The sequence below is a fragment of the Ranitomeya imitator genome, chromosome 5 (genome assembly GCF_032444005.1).
Source record: "Ranitomeya imitator isolate aRanImi1 chromosome 5, aRanImi1.pri, whole genome shotgun sequence".
Classification (NCBI taxonomy): domain Eukaryota; kingdom Metazoa; phylum Chordata; class Amphibia; order Anura; family Dendrobatidae; genus Ranitomeya; species Ranitomeya imitator.
The window spans coordinates 68519561-68547398 of record NC_091286.1 but is presented as its reverse complement, the minus strand read 5'-3'; the positions used below and the strand labels follow the sequence as shown (position 1 = coordinate 68547398).

General features: G+C 42.4%; 1 protein-coding gene across 3 annotated transcripts in view; it reads left to right on the top strand.

Moving 5' to 3' along the window:
• Positions 1-26325, top strand: part of NDUFAF5 (NADH:ubiquinone oxidoreductase complex assembly factor 5) — a 39378-nt gene extending 13053 nt beyond the window's left edge. For 2 of the 3 annotated variants that reach the window (XM_069768769.1, XM_069768770.1), the window contains 8 exons: positions 7326-7373; positions 14514-14617; positions 16064-16103; positions 20109-20306; positions 21958-22018; positions 23174-23257; positions 23748-23830; positions 26141-26325. In XM_069768769.1, the coding sequence (XP_069624870.1) occupies positions 7326-7373; positions 14514-14617; positions 16064-16103; positions 20109-20306; positions 21958-22018; positions 23174-23257; positions 23748-23830; positions 26141-26236 (714 nt within the window). In that variant the 3' untranslated portion in view covers positions 26237-26325. Of the gene's footprint in view, positions 1-7325; positions 7374-7413; positions 7703-14513; positions 14618-16063; positions 16104-20108; positions 20307-21957; positions 22019-23173; positions 23258-23747; positions 23831-26140 lie in introns of those variants that run through there. The other variant, XM_069768771.1, reaches the window with a different exon arrangement.
• The last annotated feature ends 1513 nt before the right edge of the window (positions 26326-27838 follow it).

Sequence of the window (27838 nt, the reverse complement as noted above, 5' to 3'; positions counted from 1 at the left end):
CACTGAGAGGCTTCAGTGCTGCAATACTTATTCCTCTACCTGTCTTTAAAAGTTAGGAGGTATACACATCTGTGAATGCACTTATGTGCTGTGACCCTACCTACTCCGTGAGAATTTGTTTTTTTTTTTTTTTTTTTTTGTTTTGTTTTTTTGTGGGGTGAGTAAGGTGGGGCCTAATAAGGAATTTTGCTCCGAGGCACCATGATTTTATGTACACCTCTGATAACCCATTTAACATAATTTGGTGCTCTTATATTTCGTGTCATTTTAACTATATTAAAATGATAAATCCTGAAATCTTTCAGATTTCACTGGCTACTAGTCCACATAACCGTCACAGGTCACCTCTTCCCCGTCCCTGCTCAATAATCTCTGCTTCGGTCACAGAATGCTTAGAAAACTCTAGAAATAGAACAGGCCAGACCTTGACTTTTACTGTCTGTGGTCCTTGTGGCTGTACTAAAGCAACTAACGTAAAATGCCCACCCCAATAATCATGTGCAGAATTAAAAAAAAATTACAGCTAGAAAAACCAATTGTTTCCTCCTCGATCATCAGCCAGGAGGTTTGATATGATGATGTCTTTAGATGACTTTCTGATCCCGCTGAAGTCAATGGATTTAACAGAATATATTTTAATGACACTCCTTAAGACTGTGCTTATTTTTTGTGGTGTGTGTGTATGTATGTATATATAATATAATTTTATACTATATTGCTGTATCCTACAAGCCTATAGATTTCAGTAGCCAAAGATGTACACCAAATGGATTTGGCCCAGTTATTATTATTATTATTATTTATTGTTATAGCGCCATTTATTCCATGGCGCTTTACATGTGAGGAGGGGTATACATAATAAAAACAAGTACAATAATCTTAAACAATACAAGTCATAACTGGTACAGTAGGAGAGAGGACCCTGTCCGCGAAGGCTCACAATCTACAAGGGATGGGTGAGAATACAGTAGGTGAGAGTAGAGCTGATCATGCAGCGGTTTGGTCGATCGGTGGTAACTGCAGGTTGCAGGCTTGTCGGAAGAGGTGGGTCTTCAGGTTCTTTTTAAAGGTTTCGATGGTAGGCGAGAGTCTGATATGTTGTGGTAGAGGGTTCCAGAGTAGGGGTGATATGCGAGAGAAATCTTGTATACGATTGTGGGAAGAGGAGATAAGGGGGGAGTAGAGTAGGAGATCTCTAGTTTAGCCTGGTAACTTGAGAATATCCACACCAGTAAGAAAAATCTTTGGCGTTTCCCCAACAGAATGAGGATGATGCAGGTTTGATGAAATTTGCAGCTTGATTGTTTTTCCCATCAGAATGTGCTTGTGGCATGTGTATATTCAAACTTTCAATTGCCATAAAGCGCACTGCTGCACTGCCTGTACAAACCATGCAGGAAGAAGTCGTGCGCCTCCGATGTTTTTTTTTTCTTTATACATTACCATGATACTTTTGAAAGGCAGCACGCATAATTTAATTTCTACAGATTTATATGTAATAAAACATGACACATTCCCTTTAAGGTGGACATGTGTGTTTCGATGTCTCCTACTGGCCATTAACCTCCATATTTCTGCCTGAACTAGCTGCAGATTCTGTCACAGATGTCGGGTGGATATACACCCGCTCGCTGGCTGCTGTGGGTCCTCTAATCCAGAGGTCCCCAACTCCAGTCCTCAAGGCCCACCAACAGGTCATGTTTTCAGGATTTCCTTTGCATTGCACAGGTGATGCAATTATTACCTGGGCAAGACTAAGGAAATCCTGAAAACATGACCTGTTGGTGGGCCTTGAGGACTGGAGTTGGGGACCTCTGCTCTAATCCATCCCCAAATGCGGGAGACAAGCTGTTTGCGGAGACACTTGACGTTTTTACGGATGTGATAAATGAAGGGCCGCGGTTTGCCACAGAAGAGACGCAGCAGTTACTTCCACAGTTCAGAGCAGATTCATGGCTTGTCTGGCAAATTGCACCTGAATACAAGCGGAAAGAAATCACCGTGCCTCCGACTCAATAGGTTCTCGCTTCTTTTCTGTTCCGCGCTCCCTGGAATCTATTTTTCTCTAGCCGTTCTCTAATACAATCTTGTTTGCCAGTGGAGAAGCCAAGTCCCCCTTGTTGTACATGTTAAATAGCTTCACCGCTGGGCTTTATTTCCTTTTGTCGGCGTTGTGGTTCTAAAACATGGCTAATGGGTAACGTACTGCACACTTGCAGACCTGGCTGGTGTGTTAGGAGCAGGACACTTTTTGTATTGCATCTATATCTTATTGTTTTTATTTTATTTTTGGATTTACATTTGCAGTCACATCTACGCTCCCTCAGAGCTCCGGTCGGCCATGATGCCAATCATATGCGTAACCGTTGCATATCATTTACCATCTGCTGGCCTCCTTTCCATACATCAAATTGCTTTTGGCATTTATTCGTGAATAAGCAGCATCATTCAATGCTTGCTCGCTGGCTAGCAGCTCCAGAGTGTTGAAACAAGCTTTGTTAACAATAAAAAAAAAAAAATTTTCCTTTCACAGTTTCCCTTAAAAAAAGAATATCTATAGAGTTTCTCAGACTCCCTTGTAAATACAATAGTAGAAAAACTTATCCGTATAAAATGACTGTCCAAACCAAGCCCAGGCACTTGGTACACACTTGACATGGCCACACAGTTCAATGCACGTTTTTGACCTATTTCTTTTTCATCCCGTCTTCACACCCTACTTGATTGAGAGCTCTGGCTTTACAGGAACCGGATGCTGGCAGATATAAATGGAAAATAAGTAGTTGGGAAGGTGCAATGACATGCTCAGGCACGTCAAAAGTGCACCGCGAGATTGTGCTTGGTTTGAACAGTCATTTTGTGCTGAGACACTAATATAATTAAAAAAACATATATTTTTACCACAGTCCTGGTCAGTTCTGCAAGGGCCCTAAAAAGTGGTTGGAATCTAGCCAGGAAGAGACATCACCAAGCGTGCCCAACAAGTTCATCATACTTTATGCCACAACTTGTACATTTACATTTAAGGGTATGTGCACATGTTAAGTATTTCTTGCACACATTTCTGAATCAAAAACTTGTCCCTTGGTAGAAAAATGCTGAGAAAAAATGCTGATTAAAAAAAAAAACCTGCATGTTTTGCGTTCATTTTTTTTTTTAAATGTTCTGGTTTTTTTTTATTCAATGTTGTGGGTAAGAAAACACAAAGAATTGACATGCAGATTTGTAACTGCTTCAAATTTTATAGGAAAAAAATCACCTATCCATAGAAGTGCCGAAAATACGCCCTGCGCAGCAATGACTTATCTCCAGTGTTCCCATTAAGCATAAATGGAGTAGCAGTACGCATAATTGACCTCTGCTCCATTCTGCCAGGGCTTAGGATCAGAGGCGGACACAGCGATCACTTTATTTTATCTTTTCTCCACCGATAATGCTTTGTATTTTGAAATTTGGTCACTGATCCTCTTTCTTATTTGGGATATATGGTGGAGACTTCTGTTGTTACAGGGTTGCACATTCACTCACTACATTTCTAAATCAGGATAATCAGTTATATCTGGTATTAGATTGGAAAAACAGGATGGACAGCAGTCTTCTTACCTCGGCAGCCCTGGTATCTCCAGTATTAGGTCAGACAGGGTGGACAGCAGTGTGAGCAGCCTCTTCTTACCTCAGCACCCCTGATATCTCCAGTATTAGGTCAGACAGGGTGGACAGCAGTGTGAGCAGCCTCTTCTTACCTCAGCAGACCATGTGTCTCCGGCACGTGTCCTATTAAACTTTTAAGAACAGGTTTATGTCAGTGTATTTTAAAGGGAATCTTGTGACTTAGGACCACAACTGCTATAGTACACTAGAGGGAATCTGTCAGTAGCATCAACACTTCTAAGCTGTCTATATGTGCATGTGGTGTATAGAAAATTAAATAAAATGATATCTTGATAGCTGCAATCCGATTTTTCCTGGACGTCCCTCATGACATCACACCAGGAGGTAGTCCTTCTCATACTGTAGGGACAGTAAACAGACGAGAGATAAACCCCCACCTCACCCTCAGTGGTTTTTCCTGTCCATAGCAGGACAGACACGGGAGGGGAGGTGCATTGGTGTGAAGATTTACTGGGAGATCATAGGAGGATCTGGGGGGATCCATCTACTCCCTTCTGCCTGTGAAAAGGCTCGTGGCAGATACCTCGCTGGGTAGGGGTACCTCAGCCAGGTCAGTAGAGCGGGAAGTGGCTCCTGGATTTCCTATGTGGAGGGCTCTCTGCAATACGCTTTGGCTTCCCCCAGGGCGCAAGTCCGTTGACGCGTGTGGCATGCGTTCCAAGGTGGAACGCACTTCTGGTTTACAGAGGCATCCGGGATGCTCTGCCAGTGCTCGTGCGTTCCAGGGTGGAACACACTTCCTGTTTCAAGAACATTTGAAACTATCAGTGCAGCTTGCGTTCCATCGCAAAATGCAAGGGGTTATGGAAGGGGATTATGCCATGCACCTGGAAGACAAGGGTCTGGTTCTTCCTCCAGGAAGAAAGCCAGAAGATGTGACATGCAACACCAAACTACCAGAAACGCTTAAAGGGACTCTGTCACCTGAATTTGGAGGGAACAATCTTCAGCCATAGGGGCGGAGTTTTCGGGTGTTTGATTCACCCTTTCCTTACCCGCTGGCTGCATGCTGACTGCAATATTGGATTGAAGTTCATTCTCTGTCCTCCATAGTACACGCCTGCGCAAGGCAAGATTGCCTTGTGCAGGCGTGTACTACGGAGGACAGAGAATGAACTTCAATTCAATATTGCAGCCAGCGGGTAAGGAAAGGGTGAATCAAACACCCGAAAACCCCACCCCTATGGCTGAAGATTGTTCCCTCCAAATTCAGGTGACAGAGTCCCTTTAACAAGCAGTTATGTGCGGACTGCTTCATGAAAATCCTAAAGAGGAACAAACCTCATTTATGGCCGACATGAGATCCATGATCAGGGAGGAAGTACAAAGAACGGTCTCCAGCCTTGTTCATGCTCAAAGGGTTCAGGGCGTATTCCGACATAAGAGGGCTAGATGGGAAATAGATTATGAGAATGAAAGTTCTTGCTATTCTCACCAGGATCTGGAAGGTGAATAGGTTATACCTCAAATCCACTCTGAAGAGCGAAAAAAGTATTATTTCTCATTGAAGACGCTGATGATTTATTATGTGATGTACAGAGTACCATGAAGGTTGAGGAGCGCACTCAATACAAAACAAGATGTTTGGAGAATTGAGAACATACAATATCAAGGCCATGATCTTGGAGGAATTGGAAGATGCAGAAAAGAGGCTTGTCATTCCCAAATACTTCAGAGCCAGTCTCCCCTTTTGATCCAGAGTACGTCAAGGTTTGGGAAGAGGTCCTATGGCTGGAGTGGCAAGGAAGACCTCAATCCCCTTTGAAGACTTCATTTCTCCAGGATGCTGTTGATAGAAATACAGAGGCGTTGCTAAGAGCCTAGGAAGCATCAGCTGCCATAATCAGGGCTAACATAGCCACCACCTCTGTAGCCAGGTCCATGTGTTGAAATTGACAAATTAATGTCTCAGTTCAAATCCAGTACACCCAGGTAGGTTGTATTGGAGTCTCTTCCCATGCTAAAAAGCGACAGAGTTTATGACAGATGCTTTGGCAGAGTCATTGAGGTTTGCAGCCAGAAAAACATCCTTGCTACCTCAGCTAAGATGGCCATCTGATTAAAAACCTGGTCTGGGGATAGTCATTTGAAAAGCAAACTATGCTTCATCCCTCGTTCAGGGTTCCATGTGTTGGACCTGTGTTAGATGAGATACTAGAAAGGGCTTCCAACAACAACAAAAAAGATTTGCCAGAAGAAAAGACAAAGCAATATCATTCCTTTCTTAGGTCCTGTCCGTCCCAGAGACAAGAATTCAATGGGAAAGGTAAAACTGGTAGCTTTCTTTGATTCTTTCTAGGAGGTTGGCAGGCTGTCTCGGAGAATTCGTGTATTCTACATACTGTAGAGGAAGGCTACAGGATAGAATTTATTCAGCCACTTCCATAAAAGTTTTGTCAAACCATTCCAGTCTACAACCTTCTTAAAAAGACTCTTAAGGGACATCAGAGATCTCATATCGTCCGGAGCAGTCGTTCCCGTACCCAACTCCGCGATGACCCTCAGGAAAGTATTTTACCGTTATAAAACTAAAGCCCTTAAACCAGTCAGTCATGCACAGAAAGTTCGAAATGGAAACTATAAAATCAACTATCTATGGACCGGACACAGATCTCCCTGATAATCTGCCTCCAGAGAGTATTTTACTTGAAAGTAGGCATTAGCAGTGTGAGACATGTAATGACTAACAGTCTCCTGATCTACATGTATCACACTGGTAGGTCCCCTTTTCATATAAGATAGATATAGATTTCTCTGGAATAAGATATCAAGGTATCATTTTATTTAGATTCCTATGACCTAATTGCCCATATAGATGGCTTAGGGGGGTTGATCCTACCGACAGATTTCCTTTAATGTACTATATCAATTACCTTCCTAGTTCAACAGAGTGGTGACTTGCTAATAGTTCTGGATTTTTTATTTTATTTTCTATCCTGGGAGAACATTTTTACCTTTTATTCAACCTTAAATTTCAGGCTCATTAGGCCTTAATACTATAGCCCAATACAATCCTGTACTTTATAGACATCGCAGTAGAGTTATCTTTCTCCAATCCTTAAAACTGATGCCATTCTTGAAGATGAACCTGTGAGGACAGACAATCAATAAGCACAGATGCCTCGGCGGCCGCATTCTGGGACATGTTTACCACCACGCTGGGTTCTAAGTCTTGTCAGAAGGCATCCACACTTGTTCCATCCCCGGCACTAAACCTAGTAATATATCACACACCGAAATAACGTTACACAGTGCACCGTGATAGGAATTTCCATGTGGGTCTATATAGCTGTATTATGTCTCTTAATTTTGCTCAGAGAGTGGACGTTTTTTGACTGCTGTTTATGCATAATGTCTGATATCTGTATGTTATTACCCCAGTAAAATATGTGTGTGCAGGAACGTTGGTACTAAACATGACCGAAGCTGACTCATACTGTGATGTATGGCCCTAGATACTGCCGGCTGCTTGGAATAATGCCATAGACTATTGGGAAAGGAAAATAACTCCGCGTGTGTGGCTGATACATGGGATGGTGTATATTTTTCTGCTTATGTTGGCTGTTCTTATCAACACTATATTTATAGGAGCTATTTATTTTAAGACTTGTGTGGTTTGTGAATTCATTGCCTTATTCTGCTTTTATTTGCAGGAAACCGTAGAAAGATTAGTCCAAGCCGACGTGTGTGAGGAGGCGCTGGTGAGAGAGACATCACACTTTTTGTTATAACCTTACAATTGCTATATAAAAATAACAAAACAGCGGTCAATGCTAAAACCACAGCAGCACCTGTGCCGGGAGTTAGCGCAGTGAGTGATACTCCAAGCACTGGTCATTACAACAAGGGAAGTTACTGCTGCCCATCTGATAAGGGGTTAATATGTCCATTAATAATAATAATAATAATTTATTATTATTTCGTATTATTATTATTATTATTATTTCCATCTTTCTTTTGTTCCTGCGCCTTTCCATTCCTGAGATATGGTTATATCTTTCATGGGTGTAAAACTAGTCTCTTTAGCCAGGTGGGTGTGGCTCTCAACTTTTTTTTTTTTTAATTTGTTTATTAACAACAAAATAAACTGTTGCATACACATTTGTATCCATTATTGTTGGACATAATATAAAGTACATATAATTATATGCAGTGTTAAACATACAATAAAATCTTTATTTATAACAAGTGTTATCTTTTAACAACAAATTGTGTATGTCAGGTCGTCTGCACCATATGTGTTATGTAAATAGAAACATAAAATCATAAATCCTAAGTTATAACTGTAACTACAATAACTACTAATTCGCCACACTAGAAGAAAGGGAAAAGAAAGGAAACTTTGCATTATATCTGTCCCTCATTCGATGCCCCCAAAACCAGCACCAAAGCCCGATTTATGGTGTATATGTAGAGTAAGATGGGAAGAATTCCATCTACCCCAGATTTTTTCAAATTTGCCCGGACACCCTCTGTTGTGATACAGTGTACGTTCATACGGAATGACTGAGTTTACCAGATCAATCCAAGTTCTTAGAGATGGACATGAGCTCCCCATCCACCGCAGTGCCAATACCTTCCGTGCCATAAAAAGCGTCTCTCGTAAAAAAATATCGATATAATGATCCCAAGTCTCCTCTTCCCATACTCCAAATATACAAGTCAATGGATCAAGGGGAACAGGAATTGATAGCAAAGATGTTAATAGTGACGTCACCTCTTTCCAGTAATGAAGAATGATAGGGCACCTCCATATCATGTGGATAAAGTCTGCATCCAGTGACCTTGATTCCCTGGACATTATATTTTGTTGTAGCCTGTGGTCATAAATCAGTTGGGAGGAGCTCCGATAAAGGCAAATAAGAGTTACAACTCGCCATTAGATGTGATAATCAGCTAATTGACAGGTTCTCAGTTAACTCATTTTGTAGCCAGCAAACGAACCGTGCAACACAAGCTATAGAAGGCGATCTGTGCAGATTATTATATTTTTTTTTTCATGAAACCCAATTGCAAAAATGGTTTTCTCTAATCACCTTCCACGACAGCATAGGAGGATGTCTCCATTCCCTAATGGGGGACAGGAAGCACAAGAGGTTAAAAGGCCCCTCCTACCTCCTATTCGCCAGTGTCTTTCCTCACCCCCAAGGGGCATGGAGAGGTTTTCGTATGCTGCGTGGCCGGCGACTGCAGTGTACCTGTTTTTTTTTTTCTGCCGGGCAGTGGTGGTCGTGGGCTTTGCCTTCTTACACGTCCTGCTGCTCCCGTCTCCCCGTGATTCGGGACCTTTCCTGGCCCACCCGCACCTCCATGGGAGGTAAAGCGGGCCAGTGATCCCCAGTGGTGGCCTCCTCGAGCTCACCGGCTTTCCTCCTCCCTCCACAGCGATGTTCGGTGTCCCGGAAGTGACGTCATCGCCACACGCGTGTCACTTCCGGTCCTGCGTTCCACTGCAGTGGATCGCATCCACTTCCGAATTCTCGGCCTCCTGCGGACCTCCAGACACTGCGGAGATCACGCTATTCCACGTGGAGTCCTGCTCTCGGACCCGGGGAGGAGGAGGGGAATAGATTCATCCGCACTGGGGGCAGGGTTTATTTCTATATAAACCTGCCTGAAGACACCTCCAGGTAAGACTGATCCCTGTCAGTATGGATGGTGCTTCCTGCCCTGCCTTTGCGGAGCCCAGCGCTGCCCCAGCTCCAGTAAGTTTGTTGCGGGGTGGGTCCAAGGCCAGGGGTAATAAGGGGACCCCTTTTTACACCGCTCTCCCTCTTATTGCAGGGAGAAAAGTCTGCCCAGAAAATCCCAGCCAAAAAGTCTTCAAAATGCGCAATCTGAAGCTTCCCTCTCTGTGGGAGAAAAAACTCTGTTAAGGGTGCACGGATAAAGTGGTCAGAGCAGAACAGCTGGTTAAACATGAAGTGAAATCCTCTCTAGCCGCCTTCAATCCTCCTCCTCCACTGCCAGGTCCATCTCCTTCTAAGAAAAGGAAGATGCATATTGAAGATTCTTGCTCTGAGTCTGATCACTCATATTCCGCTTCTTCGGAGAAATGGGGTGAATCTTCCACGTCTAAAATTTCGAAGGCGAGAAAGTATCTTTTCTCCTCTGATTTCATTGAGGAGCTAGTAATGGCTGTTCGTAACACAATGGGGTTACAGGAGGAATCTGTCCCTCAATCCATACAGGATGAAATGTTTGGAGGATTGAAATCAAAGACACATTTGGGGTTCCCGGTGCATAGGAACATTCTAAATTTAATATCTCAGGAGTGGGAGCTCCCAGAAAAACACCTAACCACTGCCTCTGAAATGAGGCACCGTTTTCCCTTAGAATCGGGTTCTCCTTCATGGGATATACCTAAACTAGATATACAGGTGGCAAGAGTAGTGAAAAAAAAACTTGGCTTCCCTTTGAGGACTCCTCTCAGCTGAGAGATCCACTGGATAGAAAAATGGAGAGCTTATTGAAAAAGTCATGGGAAACATCCACCTCGGGGTTAAAATCTAATATTGCTGCCACCTGTGTTGCCAGAGCTCTCTCACATTAGATGGATCAGCTGGAAAAACATATCTCCCAGGGTACGTCGAGAGGGGAACTTCTAGACTCTCTTCCCATTCTCCAAAAGGCTTCTGCTTTTCTGGCTGACGCCTCTATGTAATCAATTAGAATAGCGGTCAGAGCCTTAGTCCAGTCTAATTCTGCCCGAAGAGCCCTCTGGCTCAAGATGTGGAGCGGTGACGTAACTTCAAAAATTAAGTTATGCTCAATTCAATTTAAGGGCGATTATCTTTTTGGTCCTGCTTTAGACGAAATTCTGGAAAAGGCCACAGATAGAAAAAAGGCCCTTCCAGAGCAGAAACCTGTCAGAAAACGTTTTTTTCGTGCCCCCCAGTCTAATACCTCCCAAACAAGAGGTAAGGGGAAAACCGGGAGATGGAGCTATGCCAAGGGCAAGGGGAAAAATAGCCTTATTCCCCAGCAGCAGCAACAGCCCCAGCAGGATAAACAATGACTCCATCCCGGTGGGGGGGAAGCTCGCAAATTTTATTCATCAATGGCGGGCCATCACCAGTTGTCAGTGGGTCCTCAATGTCATTCAGGAGGGCCTCCTGATAAAATTCATATCTTCCCCCCCCCCCCCCCTTGGAGTCTGAAGATAACCTCCCTAACGTCACAGGGAGTGCATACATTGATGATAACAGGCATCGGAGATCTCTTAAAATCAAATGCAATCTTCCCGGTACCCCCCGAAGAATGGGGTTCGGGTCATTACTCTTGTCTCTTCCTGGTAAAAAAGCCATCTTGGGATGCACGAGTTATAATAAATCTGAAAAACCTCAATTTTCATATTCAATACTGAAAATTCAAAATGGAGTCAGTGAAATCTGCTATTCCCCTGATAGGTCCGCATTATTTTATGGCAACCATCGACCTAAAAGATGCGTATTTTCACGTACCGGTTCACCCCCAGCACAGGAAGTATCTCAGATGCGCAATACAGTACAACCAGCAAGTGAGACACTTCCAATTCAATGTATGGTACTTCCTTTCGGGATTTCTTCAGCGCCGAGAGTATTCTCCAGGATAATGGCAGAGGCGGTATCATATATCTGGAGACAGGGAGTCTGTATCGTTCCTTACCTGGACGATCTGCTTATCATAGCTCCCTCAGCCCAGACTCTCAGCGATCATGTTTCAAAGACTCTCGACATTCTCAGAACCCTTGGGTGGCTCCCAAATCTAAGGAAATCCCAGCTTCAACCTTCCAAATCAAGGAAGTTTCTGGGAGTTCTGTTAGACTCTGTAAATCAAAAATCCTTTCTCCTGGAAGATCATCGCCAGGCTGTAATCAGAAAAATTGCAGACTTCAGAGAAGAGAGATCCCCGACTCTTCGAAAGGGTGTGTCGGTCTTAGGCTCCATGACGGCCTTCATCCAGTCAGTGTCATGGGCTCAGGCACATTCCAGAATCCTTCAAGCCCACATCCTCACAAACTGGGACGGGAATCCGGGCTCTCTGAACAAAAGAGTGCACACACCGGGGCGTGTGAAAGCATCCCTAGCGTGGTGGTTAAACCCAAAAAATATACGCACGCAAGGGTGTGAGCTGGTCACAATCTCCCCTGGTGACGATTACTACCGATGCCAGCAAAGGGGGCTGGGAAGCTGTGATATCCCATACTCCTTTCCAGGGACACTGGAATCAGGCAACAAGCGCCAGGTCATCCAACTTCAGGGAGTTGAAGGCAGTGGAAGAAGCCCTCCTGGCCGCAAGCAGCCTAGTATCAGGAAGTCACGTCAAAGTTTATTCGGACAACACGACTACGGTTGCTCACCTCAGACATCAGGGGACCTAAAAATTCAACAGTCTAAGGAGCATCTCGAACCAAATTTTCTATTGGGCCGAAAAGCACCTTCTCTCTCTGACAGCCGTCCATTTAAAGGGGTCTTTCAACCTACAGGCGGATTTCCTGAGTCGCCAGGACATTCAACCAGGAGAGTGGAGCTTGAACAAAAGAGTCATCAACATGCTGGTAGACAGATGGGGTCTGCCAGAGACCGATTTGTTTGCCTCAAACCAAAATGCACAGGTCCAAACCTTTTTTTCCCTGAACCCCAGGGACAATTGCAGAGGGGTGGATGCCCTGGCCCAGCCATGGAATTTCCAATTGGCCTACGCCTTCCCGCCAATTCCAATACTGGCAAAAACCCTTTGGAAAATCCGGGAAGATCAGGTTCTGACCATACTAGTGGCTCCAGTATGGCCAAAAAGAAGCTGGTTCAATCTCAAGTTACAGACCGATGGACCAGTCCTCCTGACCGATAGATGTCGATCTTCTCCTTCAGGGGCCCCTTCAACATCAAAACCCCAAAAAATTGAACCTAGCAACCTGGTTACTGAGGCCCAGGTCCTGAGTGCTAGAGGACTATCAGATGCGGTAATCTCTACCTTACAAAGATCCAGGAAGCCTGTTACTAATGCAATTTATAGCAAGGTGGGGAAACAAATTTCATCTTTCTGTCTTCCTAATAGCCCAGATCCTTTTCAACCAAATATCTTGCAAATATTAGATTTCCTTCAGCGCGGGCTGGAATTGGGCCTTAGACCCAGCACGCTGAAGGTTCAGTTCTCCGCCATCAGTGCTGTTTTTGACCAGGATTTGGCGAACCACCGATGGATCAGAAGATTCATGGTATCAGCTCTCAGATCACAACCCATAAAGCAACCCGTTGTACCTTCATGAGACTTAAATTTAGTTCTCAGAGGACTCACACAAGCACCGTTCGAGCCCCTGTCATCATGTACTACTCAATTCCTGTCATACAAAGCTGTTTTTCTTGTAGTGATAACCACAGCAAGATGTGTGGGGGAGCTGCAAGCTTTATCCATAAGAGAACCCTATTTATTGATTACAGACGACTCTATAATTCTCCGTGTTGATCCATCGTTCCTCCTGAAGGTGGTGTCTGATTTTTCACCGGTCTCAGAATATTGTTCTTTCTTCCTTCTGCCAAAATCCGGCAAACCCAAAAGAAGAAGAGTTCCATACTCTTGATGTGAAACAAACTATTCTACATTACCTTGAACAGACTAGCTCCTTCAGAGTTGATCAAAATTTATTCATCCATTTGTCAGGTCAGAATAAGGGGAGGAAGGTGGCAAAAAGTACCATCGCCAATTGGATCAAGAGGACCATACACGAAACCTATCTAGCCCAGAAAATAACTCCCCCAATCGGGGACAAGGCCCACTCAACGAGATCTACCTCGGTTTCATGGGCAGAAAAAGCGGGCGCTTCCATCGAGCAGATTTGCAGGGCCGCAACATGGTCTTCATCTCATACCTTTACCAAACACTACAGATTGGACTCATTGTCCAATAGGGATCTAGTCTTTGGCCGGAAAGTTTTCCAGGCTATTGTCCCTCCCTAGTGTAGAATTGGTTGGTACTCCTCCTATGCTGTCGTGGAAGGTGACTAGAGAAAATAGAATTAGACTTAACGGTAATTCGGTTTCTAGGAACCTTCCACGACAGCACTAATTCCCTCCCTTGCCTTGAATAATATCCTGGGTTCAATAAGGTAGCTAGTGCTATGGTATCCGTTATAAGTCACTGGCGAATAGAAGGTAGGAGGGGTCTTTTAACCTCTCGTGCTTCCTGTCCCCCATTAGGGAATGGAGACATCCTCCTATGCTGTCGTGGAAGGTAGAAACCGAATTACCGGTAAGTCTAATTCTATTTTTGGTCCCAATTACTTAAATCGGAGTTTAAAAAAAAAAAAAAAATTATCCCAAATGGTGGAAAACAACTTTAAGATGTACTTGCTAATTAACCTAATTAGCAGCCTTTTTCTAAATGCGGTCAGGCTGCTCTGTGGTCGGATGATATGTCCACCGTGTGATAGTTGCCATCAGTCCTTCAGAGCAGAGATTACTTACAGTATGGCTATGACCCCTCTGATTTGGCCAGTGAAGTGGGGTCCCTGCTATGATTATTATCTTGACTTTCCATTGTGAATAATATTGTATTATGACATATCATATGACTATGTCACACCAGATCTACTAAGCAGAAGTGGCGCTGGGGATACCACAGTTATGAGATGGTCTACAGGGCTCTGGATCAGTGACTACAGACATCACCGCTAGACCGGGGTGCTGCAAATCTTTTTTTATATTATTTCATTAGATTGCATTAAATTGGTGTCACACAAAGCTGTCCAGTATAGACCGCTACACAATTGTACAGAAGTCACCTTGTCGTTGCCGTCCAGCCTGTTAACCACTTTTTATTTTTACTTTTTTTTTAACGTCTTATGTGTTTTTAACTTGTAGAAACGCTGTGCGGAGTCAGAAGTCCCGACAATAAATGTAATAGCTGATGAAGAATTTCTACCTTTTGGGGATAAAACATTTGATCTGGTTGTCAGCAGCCTAAGGTATGAATGATCCCATAATAGATGATTTGTAGACTTTAATGCGTCATCTCCCCATCGTACCATGTTCAGAGTTCCTAAGAATGGAACTTATTAACTGGTGTGTGCCATTGCCAGAAATGTACTGCTAAGCTCATAAAGTAGGGTAACTTTTCATGAACTTGAATGGCAGACAAGGTTATACCCCGTCCCTCCCACTATAAACCAGTTTTGGCAGAGCTACTTGAAACTGGAGTATAAATGCTAAAAGTTGCAATATTTTTGCGCAGCCCAAAGTTGAGCAAAAATATTGGAAATTATTAAGGTGCGCATAAACACTTTAATGGATTGGGCCTTTGGTCTCTAATTTTCCAGGGTTCTCTAGTGGCTCATGTCACCTCTGTCAGACATTCACTTTTGTTTCCTAGATCATTGCCCAATCCCTGAATCATACGAGGTGATATGTTCTTAGTGCTTCCAGTCTCGGTCTATAGTAGCACAATGTACATAATGGTACTGCCCCGGTAGCAGCCCTAACGCTGCCCTCCTGAGCTGGCTCCACTGCTGCGCTAACAAACCAGCGTTTCACCCCACCCCTTCCAAGCATCCCCCTGTAATGCTGGTTTGTTTGGGGGCTGCAGCTCATATATTTACATACTTTATTTTCATGCTGATAGAGTAAGCACCAGGTATTAGTATTCAATGTGCATGCAGAGTTTTTGAAGGAATCTTTTGGAGCAGATCCACACCAAAAGACGACTGAAAAATCTTTAAAAAATCTCTTGACAGATTCTTCCTATTCTTTTTCTATTATAAAACTACTTGCTGTTAATATATTCAGTCCTTTGAGATGTTTTCTTCAGTGCTGATCACTTCTTTAAAATGTCTCCTGATGGAAAATGCTCCAAACTAGTAACTGTCCAAATAAAAGGCTGCAAAAAAAAAAAAAACTTCAGGCAAAAAAAATTCCAAAACGCTTGAAAAACTCTTTAAAACCACTTAAAGAAACAAAAATGTCACTGTTTATGTGCTGCAGATCTACCAGTTAGTTCTCTGAAGGCTGAGCTCTATATATCTCTGCCCCGCACCACTGATCGGCATATTTCTGTGTGCTCTATGCATAGGCAGAAATCTGTCAATCAGTGGTGGAGATGGGATTATTTAGAGCTTATGAATATGGAAGACTACCTGGCAGCAGGTTTACTAAACCTCTAGTGATAATCTCCTGCTGATGAAACAGTAATTTTTATCAAAGGTACAGCAAGTGACAAATCACAGGAATCAGGGTCTCTGCCTATACATTATGCTGTTCTCAGATTACATGACAAAAACCTGGTGACAGATTCCCTTTATAGTAGCCCCTATTTTTTTTTTTTTATATTTACACACAGATTTCTACTTAGAATTTGACAATTTTTTTTTGTTGTTCTTCAATAATGTGTTTTTTTTGTTTTGTTATGTTTATTGCAGTTTACACTGGGTGAATGATCTACCTCGGGCATTTCAAGAGGTATGGAGCTTCTTTTTTTTTTTCTCTTAATGGATGGAGACCAGCTCTTGCGGTGTCTTACTTGAAAAGTTTAATAAGCAGTGTTACCTAATTTTTGTGCAACTTTTTTTCTTTCCCAGTTATGCAATTGCCAACAAACGTCAGCTTTTTTTTAAATTATTATTACAGTTCATTTCATAAATAGCCTATATAATTAAGTCTGTATTTTGTATACAGTAATTATTTTGAGGGGTCTGGATATTTAATTAGAGATGCTTACTTTTTATTAAAAAAAATGTATCCCCTGGTATGATACCAAATACCCATATGGACAGTAAGCAGTATATCCTTATACACACGGTAGCTACATTCAGGACTATAGTAGAGAGAAGATCAGCGCCATTCTCCAAATGAGAGAATGTAAAGAAGAGGCGCAAACGGAACTGAATACACAAGCAAAATTCTTTATTAAATAATTGGAAACAGAATTAAAAAGGGAGCATAGGTGAGTAGTGGCTGGGAGCCAATAAAACGAGGCATCACAGATTGGCAACCTACAGAAAATTATAAAGGCATAGTGAGATGCTGTTTAATTTATAGGCATTGAACTATGATAAAAAAGTCTATTGGAAACTAGTACTGGCCTTAATAGTACACTAAATTGCTCTGTGCAAGAGCAAAGATATTAGGACCAAGGTATCAACTCCCAAAAGAACACATAGTTGTCACGCTTGGACACGGGTAGGTCCGGCAGACGACGCAGTATACAAATATGACGGGACGAAAAAGGGATAAGAAGGCCCTAAGAGTAGGGAGCGAGGGATGGGGCACCTCCTGACACCAACCTGTGCCTGTCCCAAAGCTAGCCTAATGTCCTATGCGGGCCCCTCCCAACCCCTTGCCGTCACATGCCTAGTCCCCGATTATCACTTCAATATACCCTGGCTAGTGCACTGGCCGGCAAGCATGCGAGCCTCACCACTGCATATGGAAAAACGCAGGGGAAGTTACAAACACAGGACAGACAACAAAAAAAAGGGCTAAATACTCAGCTTTCATCTCTGCTGGTAATCTCCGAAGCAGCAGAGAATACAGCGCCAGGAATCTGCACACCCACAGTAGCAACAACCCCAAAACAGGAGAGCTCCAAATCCCTAGCTGGTATGCAAGAAGTAACTCTATTACCGACGATCAGCTGATGGTTCAAGTGACTATTTAAAGTCAAGTGGGAGTGGCTACCAGCCAACATCAGCTGACCAACCTAAAAGAACAGCCAGCAAGAGACTGACATTAACTCTTGCTGGATCAAAAAGAAAAAAAACATTTAAATATCCGCAAAATCTGAGCTGCCACGAATCCTATAATGAGTCATGACAATAGTTCAGCCTTTATCAAGACTAGACACAGTACCTGAGCCAAGCGATGGTGCCACTTCCCCGACGCGCGTTTTAGTGGAAGTGCTTTTTTCTGAGGGACTGGCATCATGGCAACCCTATGCCCCTTAAATATTTAAGTATGTCCAATTGCCTAAAACATAGCCGTACATATTGTCGTTTAAAAGGACGCTGTTGATTGGTGCATGGAGCGCCGACATCACCGCAGCCAGCGTCGCCAATGGTTTCGTAGGAGAAGTGGCATCCACAGTGACGTACGGTGCCGCCCACATCGGTCATGTGAGTGGGGCCTCAGTCATGCGGACACTCGCCGCCATGGAAGACTCCGTCAGCGGCACCAGGCAATAGGACGCAGAAGCGCATCAGCGCCCGGGATGGCACTTAGAAAAATCATGAATGGAAATGCATGAGCCCTTAAGAAGCGGATTGGAACATGCAAAACAGGAACAAGGATGAACAAAGACTGGCAGTTTTGCCTAGACTGAAAATATCCATTGAAAAGTTAGATGAATAGCAAAGGCATGCATAATTAGTATCTAAAAAAAAAAAAAAAAAAGTCTGGATCCCAGAAACTCACTCCGCTTTAATGCACACACTGATTACAAGCAAACAGGTCAGAGATGAGGATGTTACCTTTACCAGCCATTCAAACCCATTTGTGTCAACTTCTGTGCATGTTATCAGGCCAAAATCACCAGGGTATCTGAACTTTGGATCAGGGTCGTTTGGATGTTTTGGGTTGTCATTATGATTTAAGAGAAAACACAGTAGTTAGACAATAAATGGCTTCACCAACCACTAACCATGAATGGAGAAAAAGTTTTGTTGTTATCATTCATATTCTCTGAAAAAAAAGGCCAAGAAAGTAAAAATTCTGCCGGGGTATGTAAACTTTTGAGCACAACTGTAGCATGGTACTCTACAATATGTAAAGCATTTACCGTACTTGATTGTGTAATCAAATATTTCTTACCATCTGAGAAAAGAAAGTCTGTAGCTCTCTCTATATTCGGACAAGCGATGCATGTGCCACATGGAGCCCAACCCCAATTGTTCAGTTTGTCCATTGATCTAATGGGAGTTATTGTTGATTGGCTGGTTGGTGTGTAGCGGTCGCACAGATTCTGTTAGTCGTGCTGAAATAGATGGTTTAGGTGGTAAGTATTGTTTAATGCGCAGTCTGCCAGTAAAATTGGCCAATGTTGTGGGGTTTTTTTTTTAAATAAACTTTCATGCATCTTTTGCCACTTGACTGGTATTGGGTAACCACTCTTACCATGTTAATTTGAATAGTTCTTGTAGGAGGGTAGACCAATTCATGGCTGTTTAGAAATTTTCGCCCTATTATAAGCATGTAGCCTCGGTCAATGAATCTATTCTTCTTTTCTTCCACACGTTCCTCGAAATCCTGATGTTGACCTAAGTCGTTCCTTGTGATGAATGCTGGTATAAAGCGACTACACATCACATGTTACAAGGATCTTGGAATATATAGATATATGATTTTTTTTGTTTTTGTTTAAGGGGTGCTTTCACATCTCACATTTTCATGCAATAAAAAAAAAAAAGCCAGAACTATGACTGAGTTTAATAGACAGTTAGGATCTTCCCAGTTTAGACATTGGCGTGAAAAACTGCATAAAAATAAAATCTGCCATTGTGAAAGCATCCTCTATCAGTAATGCAATGAAAGTAGAAACCTAATAATCACTCATTTTTGTTTTATTGTTCTAAAACCTAAGGGATCAATTTATGAAGGGCATTAAGTGCATATTTCCAATCAAGCCTTCCTTGTGGAACAAGGTGCAAGCCATTGACCCATTTTGCTAGCCAGAGTACTTTTCTAAAAATGGTGTGGCTTAATAGAATGGGATATACCAGCATGCTTAGACCCCCTTTGGTTCATTTCTATGGAGAAAACTGGTTAATATGTAATGTTATTCGACTTGTGTATTTGGAGGACATGCAAGCCTCTTGAACACGTGATCCCAACAAGATCTGTGTGTTTGTAGACGATTTTTCAATCTAATGTAGGAAATTATGGAGCAGTATTAGGCCATGAAGATTAAAATCACAACTCATTGCATCTAGATAAAAAATGCTAAGAGCATTCTAGGATTTAGAGCCAAACATGGGTTGAAACACAAAAGATTCTTGGGGCTATCTATCTTGGGTGTTTTAACATGATGTAGTAAGTTATGGTTTTAATCTTCAAAACCCAAACCTGGATCAATCCTGCATACTCTGAATTACCCATCTGCTACTGACTGAGGGCCTTCGGATCGGTTACACTGGCTCCAAGTGGGAACTTCCTAATTGATGTGAATGAAGGTGAGACTTGTTGCCCTTAAGGGCTCATTTGGACAAGTGTATAATCTGTATGTGGGCTGTCCATGCACAGAAAACACACATACCCTTTTATAGCCATTTTTCCAGACTGAATGATTACCCATTTGGAGAAAAATCACAACACTTACTACTTTGGCCCATTGGGCCTAAATAATGCAGATAGCTCCCAGGGTGCATTACTTGTCGTTGTAAGTAAAGCCAATATATATTCCAAAACCATCGCAAAAAGAAGACATCCCCCCCCCAATCAAGAGTAACAAATGTATAAATGTGTGTCTTTCAGATTTATCGCGTTCTTAAGAATGACGGTGTGTTCATTGGGGCCATGTTTGGTGGAGAAACGCTGTATGAGCTCCGTTGTTCGTTGCAGCTGGCCGAGATTGAAAGAGAAGGGGGATTCTCTCCGCACGTGTCACCATTCACAGCCGTGAATGACCTGGGCAATCTGATGGGGAGAGCTGGCTTTAACATGCTAACTGTTGTGAGTAATAAGGTTTTCTACATTAGCCGCTGTCCATAGAATCTTTTGTTTGAAATTTAACAAAAGAAAAAAGTATTGTTGGCTAAAAGAAATGGGTGAAATTGAAAGGCAGGAGACGAGGGAGAGTAAGAAAAGAGGAGAAGGTAGGATACAGGGAGAAATAAAATGGGATAAGAGGGGCCGGCATCTCCCAAGCCAACATTCACTCTCCTCCCGAGGTACAGGCCAGCAGTCTCCAGAAAGAAATCAGTGGGCTAGTATAGAGTCGTGGGCCTAAAGGTTGTACAAAGTAATGCCAGGTTCATAGAAAAATGTAATTGGTTATTGACTTTAAAATGCAATTGTAATGTATTCTGTGTCACGTTCTGACTCTTTTTTTTTTTTGTAGCCAATTTCTAAGATACGGTGCTGCTAGACACCTCCAGGAGGCAGATAAAGAGGGTTTCCAGGGAAATATATGTAATGTGTTGTATTTAATTTTTTAACAGGATACTCTCGTTCACTGATCCCTGGCAGCTCCCATGTTGATACTTAACTGGTCCCCGGTAATCTCTTCCTTAAAGCTCATACTCACTTGCGAGAAACTCGGATGAATCTCGCATGTTAACACTCGGCGCTGCTGCCGGCACTCAGATCGGAGCGTGCGGCCACATAGGAATACATGCAGCCGCACGCTCCGCTCCTGAGTCCGGGGTGCAGAGCCGTGTATTGAAGTGCGAGACTCAGGCAAGTTTCTCGCAGGTGAGTAGGAGCCCTTAGCCTTAATCACTGGCTGGGGTAGGTCACCAGTGCAGGCAAAAGACTGAGGACCAGATGGAGTGATCACTGAAGATGGAAGCGCTTCTCCAAACCACCCTCCAAAAGGACTAGATAATCCCAAAAGATTTCTAAAAAGTAGTTGCATTCCGACAGTGCAAAGGAATAGTTGGCATTAAGGCACGCAATTTGGGCTTATATTTCCTTAAATGTAAGAAGATGAACGATGAATAATTGCTTTTAGACTTTAGCTGCGACACCTGGCGAATTGTGAATCCATCTGCGAATGAAAATGGGCTGCATAAGGGGCAGTGTCCTAAAGACAGCGGTGTCCATACTCCATGTTAATATGGACGTAATAGAAAGGGGTACCCCGTTTTGCAATAATCTATTGCACATCCATATATTACAGAGTCGACCATTGTCAGTTACCAGTGTGTAATACTACTTTTACCTATCAGTGGCCATTGTGCGGAAAATGCATGACCAAAGTAAACGCTTCTAGGCTGTAAGAACTTTTTTTTTGGGGGGGGTTCCTAGGGGTTATCTAGCTATATCAGTAGGCATGAAGACAAAGTAGCACATTTTTTTCTGCTGCTTCATTGCTGTGCAGGTGAAGGGAAAGGTTTAGCGAGGATCTCTGGCCAGGCCGGTGTCTTATGGCTGCTAGGTTCCATCTGATCTTTGTCATTCATTATACTGTAGCTGTTGATGAGATGGCTATTAAGTTCTATTGCCCTCTGGCACCAGTCATCCCTTTAACCCCAGCACCAAATCCATACCTCATACCTGTGATATATTAGCTGTTGTTATAATAGCAATGATAAGAATCTGTAATAATTCAGTCTCCGCTTTATTGCCTTGTGTGCACGTGGTCATATTTCTCTCTCTGCAGGATACAGATGAAATCCAGGTTCACTATCCTGGGATGTTTGAACTGATGAAAGATTTACAAGGTAAGTACGCATTTTATTTTAGAGGAATTTAAGGTTAATGTAGTAGTTTATAAATTATATGGCAGAAAAATGGCCAAATTGCTTAAATTGCACATTGGGTGTAGTGACAGTACCAAGTTGTTACCATTATATTGAATATATCTAATTTTTGCACAACTTTTGTACCATCGCCAAGGTTCATTTCTAGGTGGTCAGATTGCTGCTGAGCGTATATATCCCAAAGCCTTGTGAGGTCAGTCATAATGAGCAGAAGTAGCGTGGGATTGGCCAGCGAGGCAATCATTTTTATTTGTCTTCATTTGAAACAGCTCAGAGGGGAATAAAAATCACTGTTTATTCTAACCAATCAATATTTCACTCCTACCACTCTGGCTTTCAAGCCTTAAAAATAGGGCATCTTTTTTTTTTCTGGCCAAAAAAAAAAGAAAACGTTGGTACGTCATTTATTATTATTATTATTTTTTTTTTTTAAATCTGTAGATTTTTATGCTTCTAATTATCATCATTCTCCAAGAATCTAAGGCACTGATTATCTTCCTTCCACAAAAGATATTTTTATTGACACTGGTGTACACACAGGAAAAATAGCAATGTTTCGACCTCACAGGGCCTTTATCAAGCCAAAAAAAAAAAAAATGTTTTTTTTTTCTTGGCTGGGTAAAGGCCGTGCATGCTGGAAACGTTGCTATTTTTCCTGTGTACACTGGTATCCATAAAAAATATGTTTTATGGAAGAAATATACCCCGTGCCTTGTATTTTTGGAGCACGTGCAATTTTATACTTCTACAAAAGGTTGTTTAATATCCCAGCCACCTGACCATTCAGCCAATCGGTGGCCTCCACATGCTCATTTCCAGTCTGGCGTAGACAGTCAAGAGCGTTCGCGGGGAGCAGGTTCCAGTGGTAACTTATCCTTTTTTGTTCCCTCCAGATTGGCTTTACTCCTGCAAAGGTTAAAAATGACCAGAGAACCTCTTTAAATGTTTTTGCTGTTCTTTTGCACTTACTGTAGTGCTGAGTGTTTGTTCTTCATGGTAGAAATGCTTTTTGCATTTCCATCTTTTCCATAATTGTTCACATTCGACACTTCACATACACCAAAAACAAAGCAGATGGGGACGTTGAAGTCATTTGTATTCCTGTGAATGTTCTAGGTATGGGCGAGAGCAACTGTGCTTGGAACAGGAGATGCCTTCTGCACAGAGATTCAATGCTCGCAGCTGCGGCCATATATCAAGGTATCCTGCTGCCCGTGTACAATCCTCTTTGTTTTAAAATCTTTTATTCTTGTGTTTTCCGCAGTTACTGTAAGAAGCAGAGCACTCTGACTTTACACTGTTTATTACGGCTTTAATGGTTTGAATCTTCTTTGTCTGTTTCCCAGAACTAAAAAAGGAACAAACTTTTCTATGGTTTCTTACGGAATTCTATTTCCCTTAAGTAGCCTCTGTGGAGTAGGCCATTTTATCTGTTCTTAGATGCAGTCTTAGGCCTAATTCAGATGTCCGTTTGTCACTTATGTGTGATATCTGTGTTTTTCATACAGATTCAGGTACCCAGTATAATCTACGGGGCTGATAATATGTCTGATTATTTGCTGATTGCGTGTAGATAATTTTATACATCTACTAACAGTCCAGATGGCTGGTCTCTCTGGAAACAAATCTGTCATCATCCTGTAATCCATTACGTAAACCTGTTCCTAATATACATTTTCTTATTTTGTAGAGATGTATGGAGAGGAGGATGGCTCTGTACCTGCCACATTTCAGATCTACTGTATGATCGGGTGGAAGCCTCATGAATCGCAGGTAAACTGTTAACTCTGGGGGAATATGTATTAGTCTTATCTTAACTCTGCAGTTTGCCAAATCCTACATGTGTGGAATATATCCACTGTCAGGATTCTGCATTGCTTGCTGGTTTGGTTGTCACATGACTGCAAGTATGCGTTTTCCTTACTCGTAGCCATACACCAATCAGTTTCAAACCTTTTTTTTTTTTTTTTTTTAACTCATACATGTAAAACAACTGTTTTTCTTTTTTTTTTTTTCCCTCATTGTGCTATGACAATCATTATGTTGTTGGAGAGTGGGATTTGTGATGAAGCCCAAGCAAAGTCTTGGAGAACATTCAAACTTTGCAGGTTTTGCCCATTGACAGCGGGACCCCAGGGCTGCAAAGCACCAGTGATGGCCACTGAGCCATAATCCGCTTTTTCTCGTATAAAGAAAAAAAAAATTGATTGGCTTCTCCTACAGACATCACATCGTTGTGCTATCATTTCTTTTTTTTATGGGGCCATAACTTGCATTGACAAGTTGGATTTGCAACATGGATCAAAGTAGGATTTGTCTCCTTTTTTTTTTTTCTTTTCCTTGTTGCAGGTAGTCGATGTGTAGAGCCACATTCATCGTAATGGGACTGTGATTTATCCATGGAAATAGCAACATAGTATTACATGTCCCTTCTCAAAAAAAACTAATGTGCAAAACCAGCCTATCCATGTGTATGTTACACACTGTTGGGATTCACCACGCTGCAGTGTTAGCTGAAATTTCACAATGGTTGGAAAATGCTATTAAAGGGGATATCCATGACTAAATTATTTTTTTTTATTATGAGCCAAAAAACTAACAGCAGGTTGTTACTAACAAGTCAGCAACTATGTGCCTGTTCTATCTGACTCAGAGTTGCCACCAATAGCTCGTGCCCGTGATTCTGCTTTTCCACGCCAAAAAAGCAGCTTTTGTTCTTCCAGACCACTGTGTCAATGGGGCATGTTAGCCAACGTCGTGCTGATTGACAGCTGGTTTCCCATAGTGTGAGCTGGCTGTCAATCAGCATGACACCGGCAGTTATGCCCAGTTAACAGAGCAGAGTGGAAAAGAAGCCGCTGACCTGTTAAAGTGAATCTGTCACCCCAAAAATCGTATATGAGATAAGGACACCGGGATCAGGGGCTTATCTACAGCATTCTGTAATGCTATAGATAAGCCCCCGATGTAACCTGAAAGGTAAGAAAAACAGGTTATGTTATACTCACCCAGGGGCGGTCCCGCTGCGGTCCGGTCCGATGGGCGTCGCGGTCCGGGTCCCTCAACAGGGCAGACAAAGTACACCTGCGCCGGAGCCGCGGCAGGAAGACATGAAGAGGACGTCATCCTATGAAGATAGGAGGCGCCGGGCCGCGATGCCCATCGGACCGCAGCGGACCGCCCCTGGGTGAGTATAGTCTAACCTCTTTTTCTCATCTTTCAGGATACATCGGGGGCTTATCTACAGCATTCCAGAATCCTGTAGATAAGCCCCTGATGCCGGTGGCCTTATCTCATATACGATTTTTGGGGTGACAGATTCCCTTTAACGGGACATCAGCAGAAGCAGCTGAATCTCCGGCAGGAGTGGCCACTGACGTCTCTGTGTCAGCAGAGATCTGCGCTGGGCAGTTAGTTAGCAACTACTTACCTGTTGGTTCTTAAGCCCGTAGTAAAAAGGTAAAACAGTTAAAGGGGTTACCCAGGACTACAAGGTCCCCGGCCTATGATCGCGTGCCATGTCCGTTCCCAAACTTTGACCCTTGTAAACATGTCTGCCAATGAAACAACAATGTTATTTGTTTGTCTGCTGCATGATATTTTTCATAGCCCATATAACTTTTCCTTAGCCATTTTCATTCATTTTCTATGAGTGGGGCACTATGCCGTAGCAGGCTGCAGCCTATAAATTGGTGGCTACTTCTTCCCTACAAATGCAGATAATGTCTCCAGAAGTGGACTACAAACATCAGACCACCACACTGCTGCAAAAGTTTAGAAAAACTGTGTCTCATTTTCATGCAGTCCACAAAATATTTATTGCAAAATAACCATTTCCTCAGTGTCCATGTCTATAAATGAGTCCGGTTACATATTTCTGTTAGTCATTATTATTTAACAACTGGAACATTTGCAGCGCTTTATATTCAATGCATTCAGTGTTTTTCAGTCCACAAAACATTCTCGCTTCCATTACCTGTGCTGCGTACGATGAGATTGTTCAGTAAAGCCAGAGTGCTCCACAAGAAAATTACTAACAGACCTGAAACATTTTTTTCTCACTCTCTCATTTTGTATTTTCAGGCAAAGCCGGCCAAGAGAGGCTCCGCGACAATGTCATTTGGAGAACTCGGAAAAGTAAATGAAATTGTGTCGAAATCTAAAAAAGATGACACCTAAAAACCTGTCACTTTACACCACCAAATTGTCTGAGCGAGAAGAATCGTGGAGATGTGATGTGTTTTTATAATAAATGTAAATAAATGATAGATGCTGGGTGTATTGTTTTGTATAAATCTTCTGCAAAAAGAATGGCTAAGTGCCAAAAGATAGCAATATACAGCACCACTTTCGGTCCTCGGTCATAAAAATATATATTTTTTCTATCCTGGACATTTCCTTTAATCAAGCTCTGTGAATTGGTCCTGAGCTTTTGTCTTTTGCCATGGTAAATTTAAAGAGAATCTGTCAGCAGGGTTTTGGTATGTAAACCAAGAGTAGCTTGATGATGCAGAGGCTGAGACCCTGATTCCAGTAATGTCACTTAATGATCTGCATGCTGTCATCTTTATGAAATCACTGTTTTCTCTGCTGCAGATGTAGCAGAGCTCAGAATGTTGAGCTCTGTATGACCGTACCCCCATCACTGGCAGGGATATACAGAACAAGCTGACCAGGAGGCATGTGACACCAAGTTCTGCAGTGATAAAATGAGTGTTTTAGTACCAGCAGATTATTGAAACAGCAACACACAAAGCCTAGTAAGTGAAATAAAATACACATAACAAGGGTTTAAAACAAAAAACCTACACACGTTAGGTATCCACCAAACCATAATCACCCAGAGAATTCATTCAGTGGGTTACATGAACATTAAAACGTATAAAACAACCCCCCCCCCCAAATGTTTTTATTTGTTTTTATATTTGCGGCACAAAAAAAATTATAGAAATGACACAGTAATTTATATGTAGAGTAATGCAAACCTGAAAAAAAAAAAAAAAACTGTCTGGCCATTAAAGGGAATCCATCAGGTTTTTGCCGTGTAGTCTTGAGAGCATCATGATGTGGGGGCAGAGAGCCTGATTTCACCTATGCCAATTTTGGTTTGTATACTGCCATTTTGATACAATCACAATTTTCTTTTGAGGCAGAGCTCACAATGCTGAGCTCTGTATAACCCCGCCCACACCACTGATTGGCAGCTTTCTGAGTACACTGTGCATAGGCAGGAAGCTGCTAGTCAGCGGTGGGCGGAGTTATACACAGCAGTTGACTTGGAGGCAAGAGACTCCTAGTCCTGTAGTGATAAACCCCTTCCTGATAAAACACTAATTTTATTGAAACCGCACCACACAGCTCAGTAACTGACACATCACTGGAATTAGGTTCTCCGTCCCTATATCATGCTGCTCCACAGATTACAAAAACCTGCTCAGTTGACTATTTATGAAATCCACACATTGTTTTTGTTTTGTTTAACTATTCAATGAGAAATATGGAAATCCTCAATGTGATAGATTACATTTGAACAACAGCTAAATAATAAGAATACATTTAGAAATATTTTTTCTGCATTTAGGAAATGGGTTGTCTGGATGGTGTAACACCTATAAAGTCTACTGAGGTCGGTAACCGCTACAGGGGGTCTGTGGATTCCTACTGGGCTTTCCATAGTGCTGGATGACTTTGACTTTGGGGTTCAAGGTCCGGATTTCCCTCTATGAAATCCATATTTTTGTACCGGAAGCCTAAAATACCCCCTTTAATTACCCCTATAAG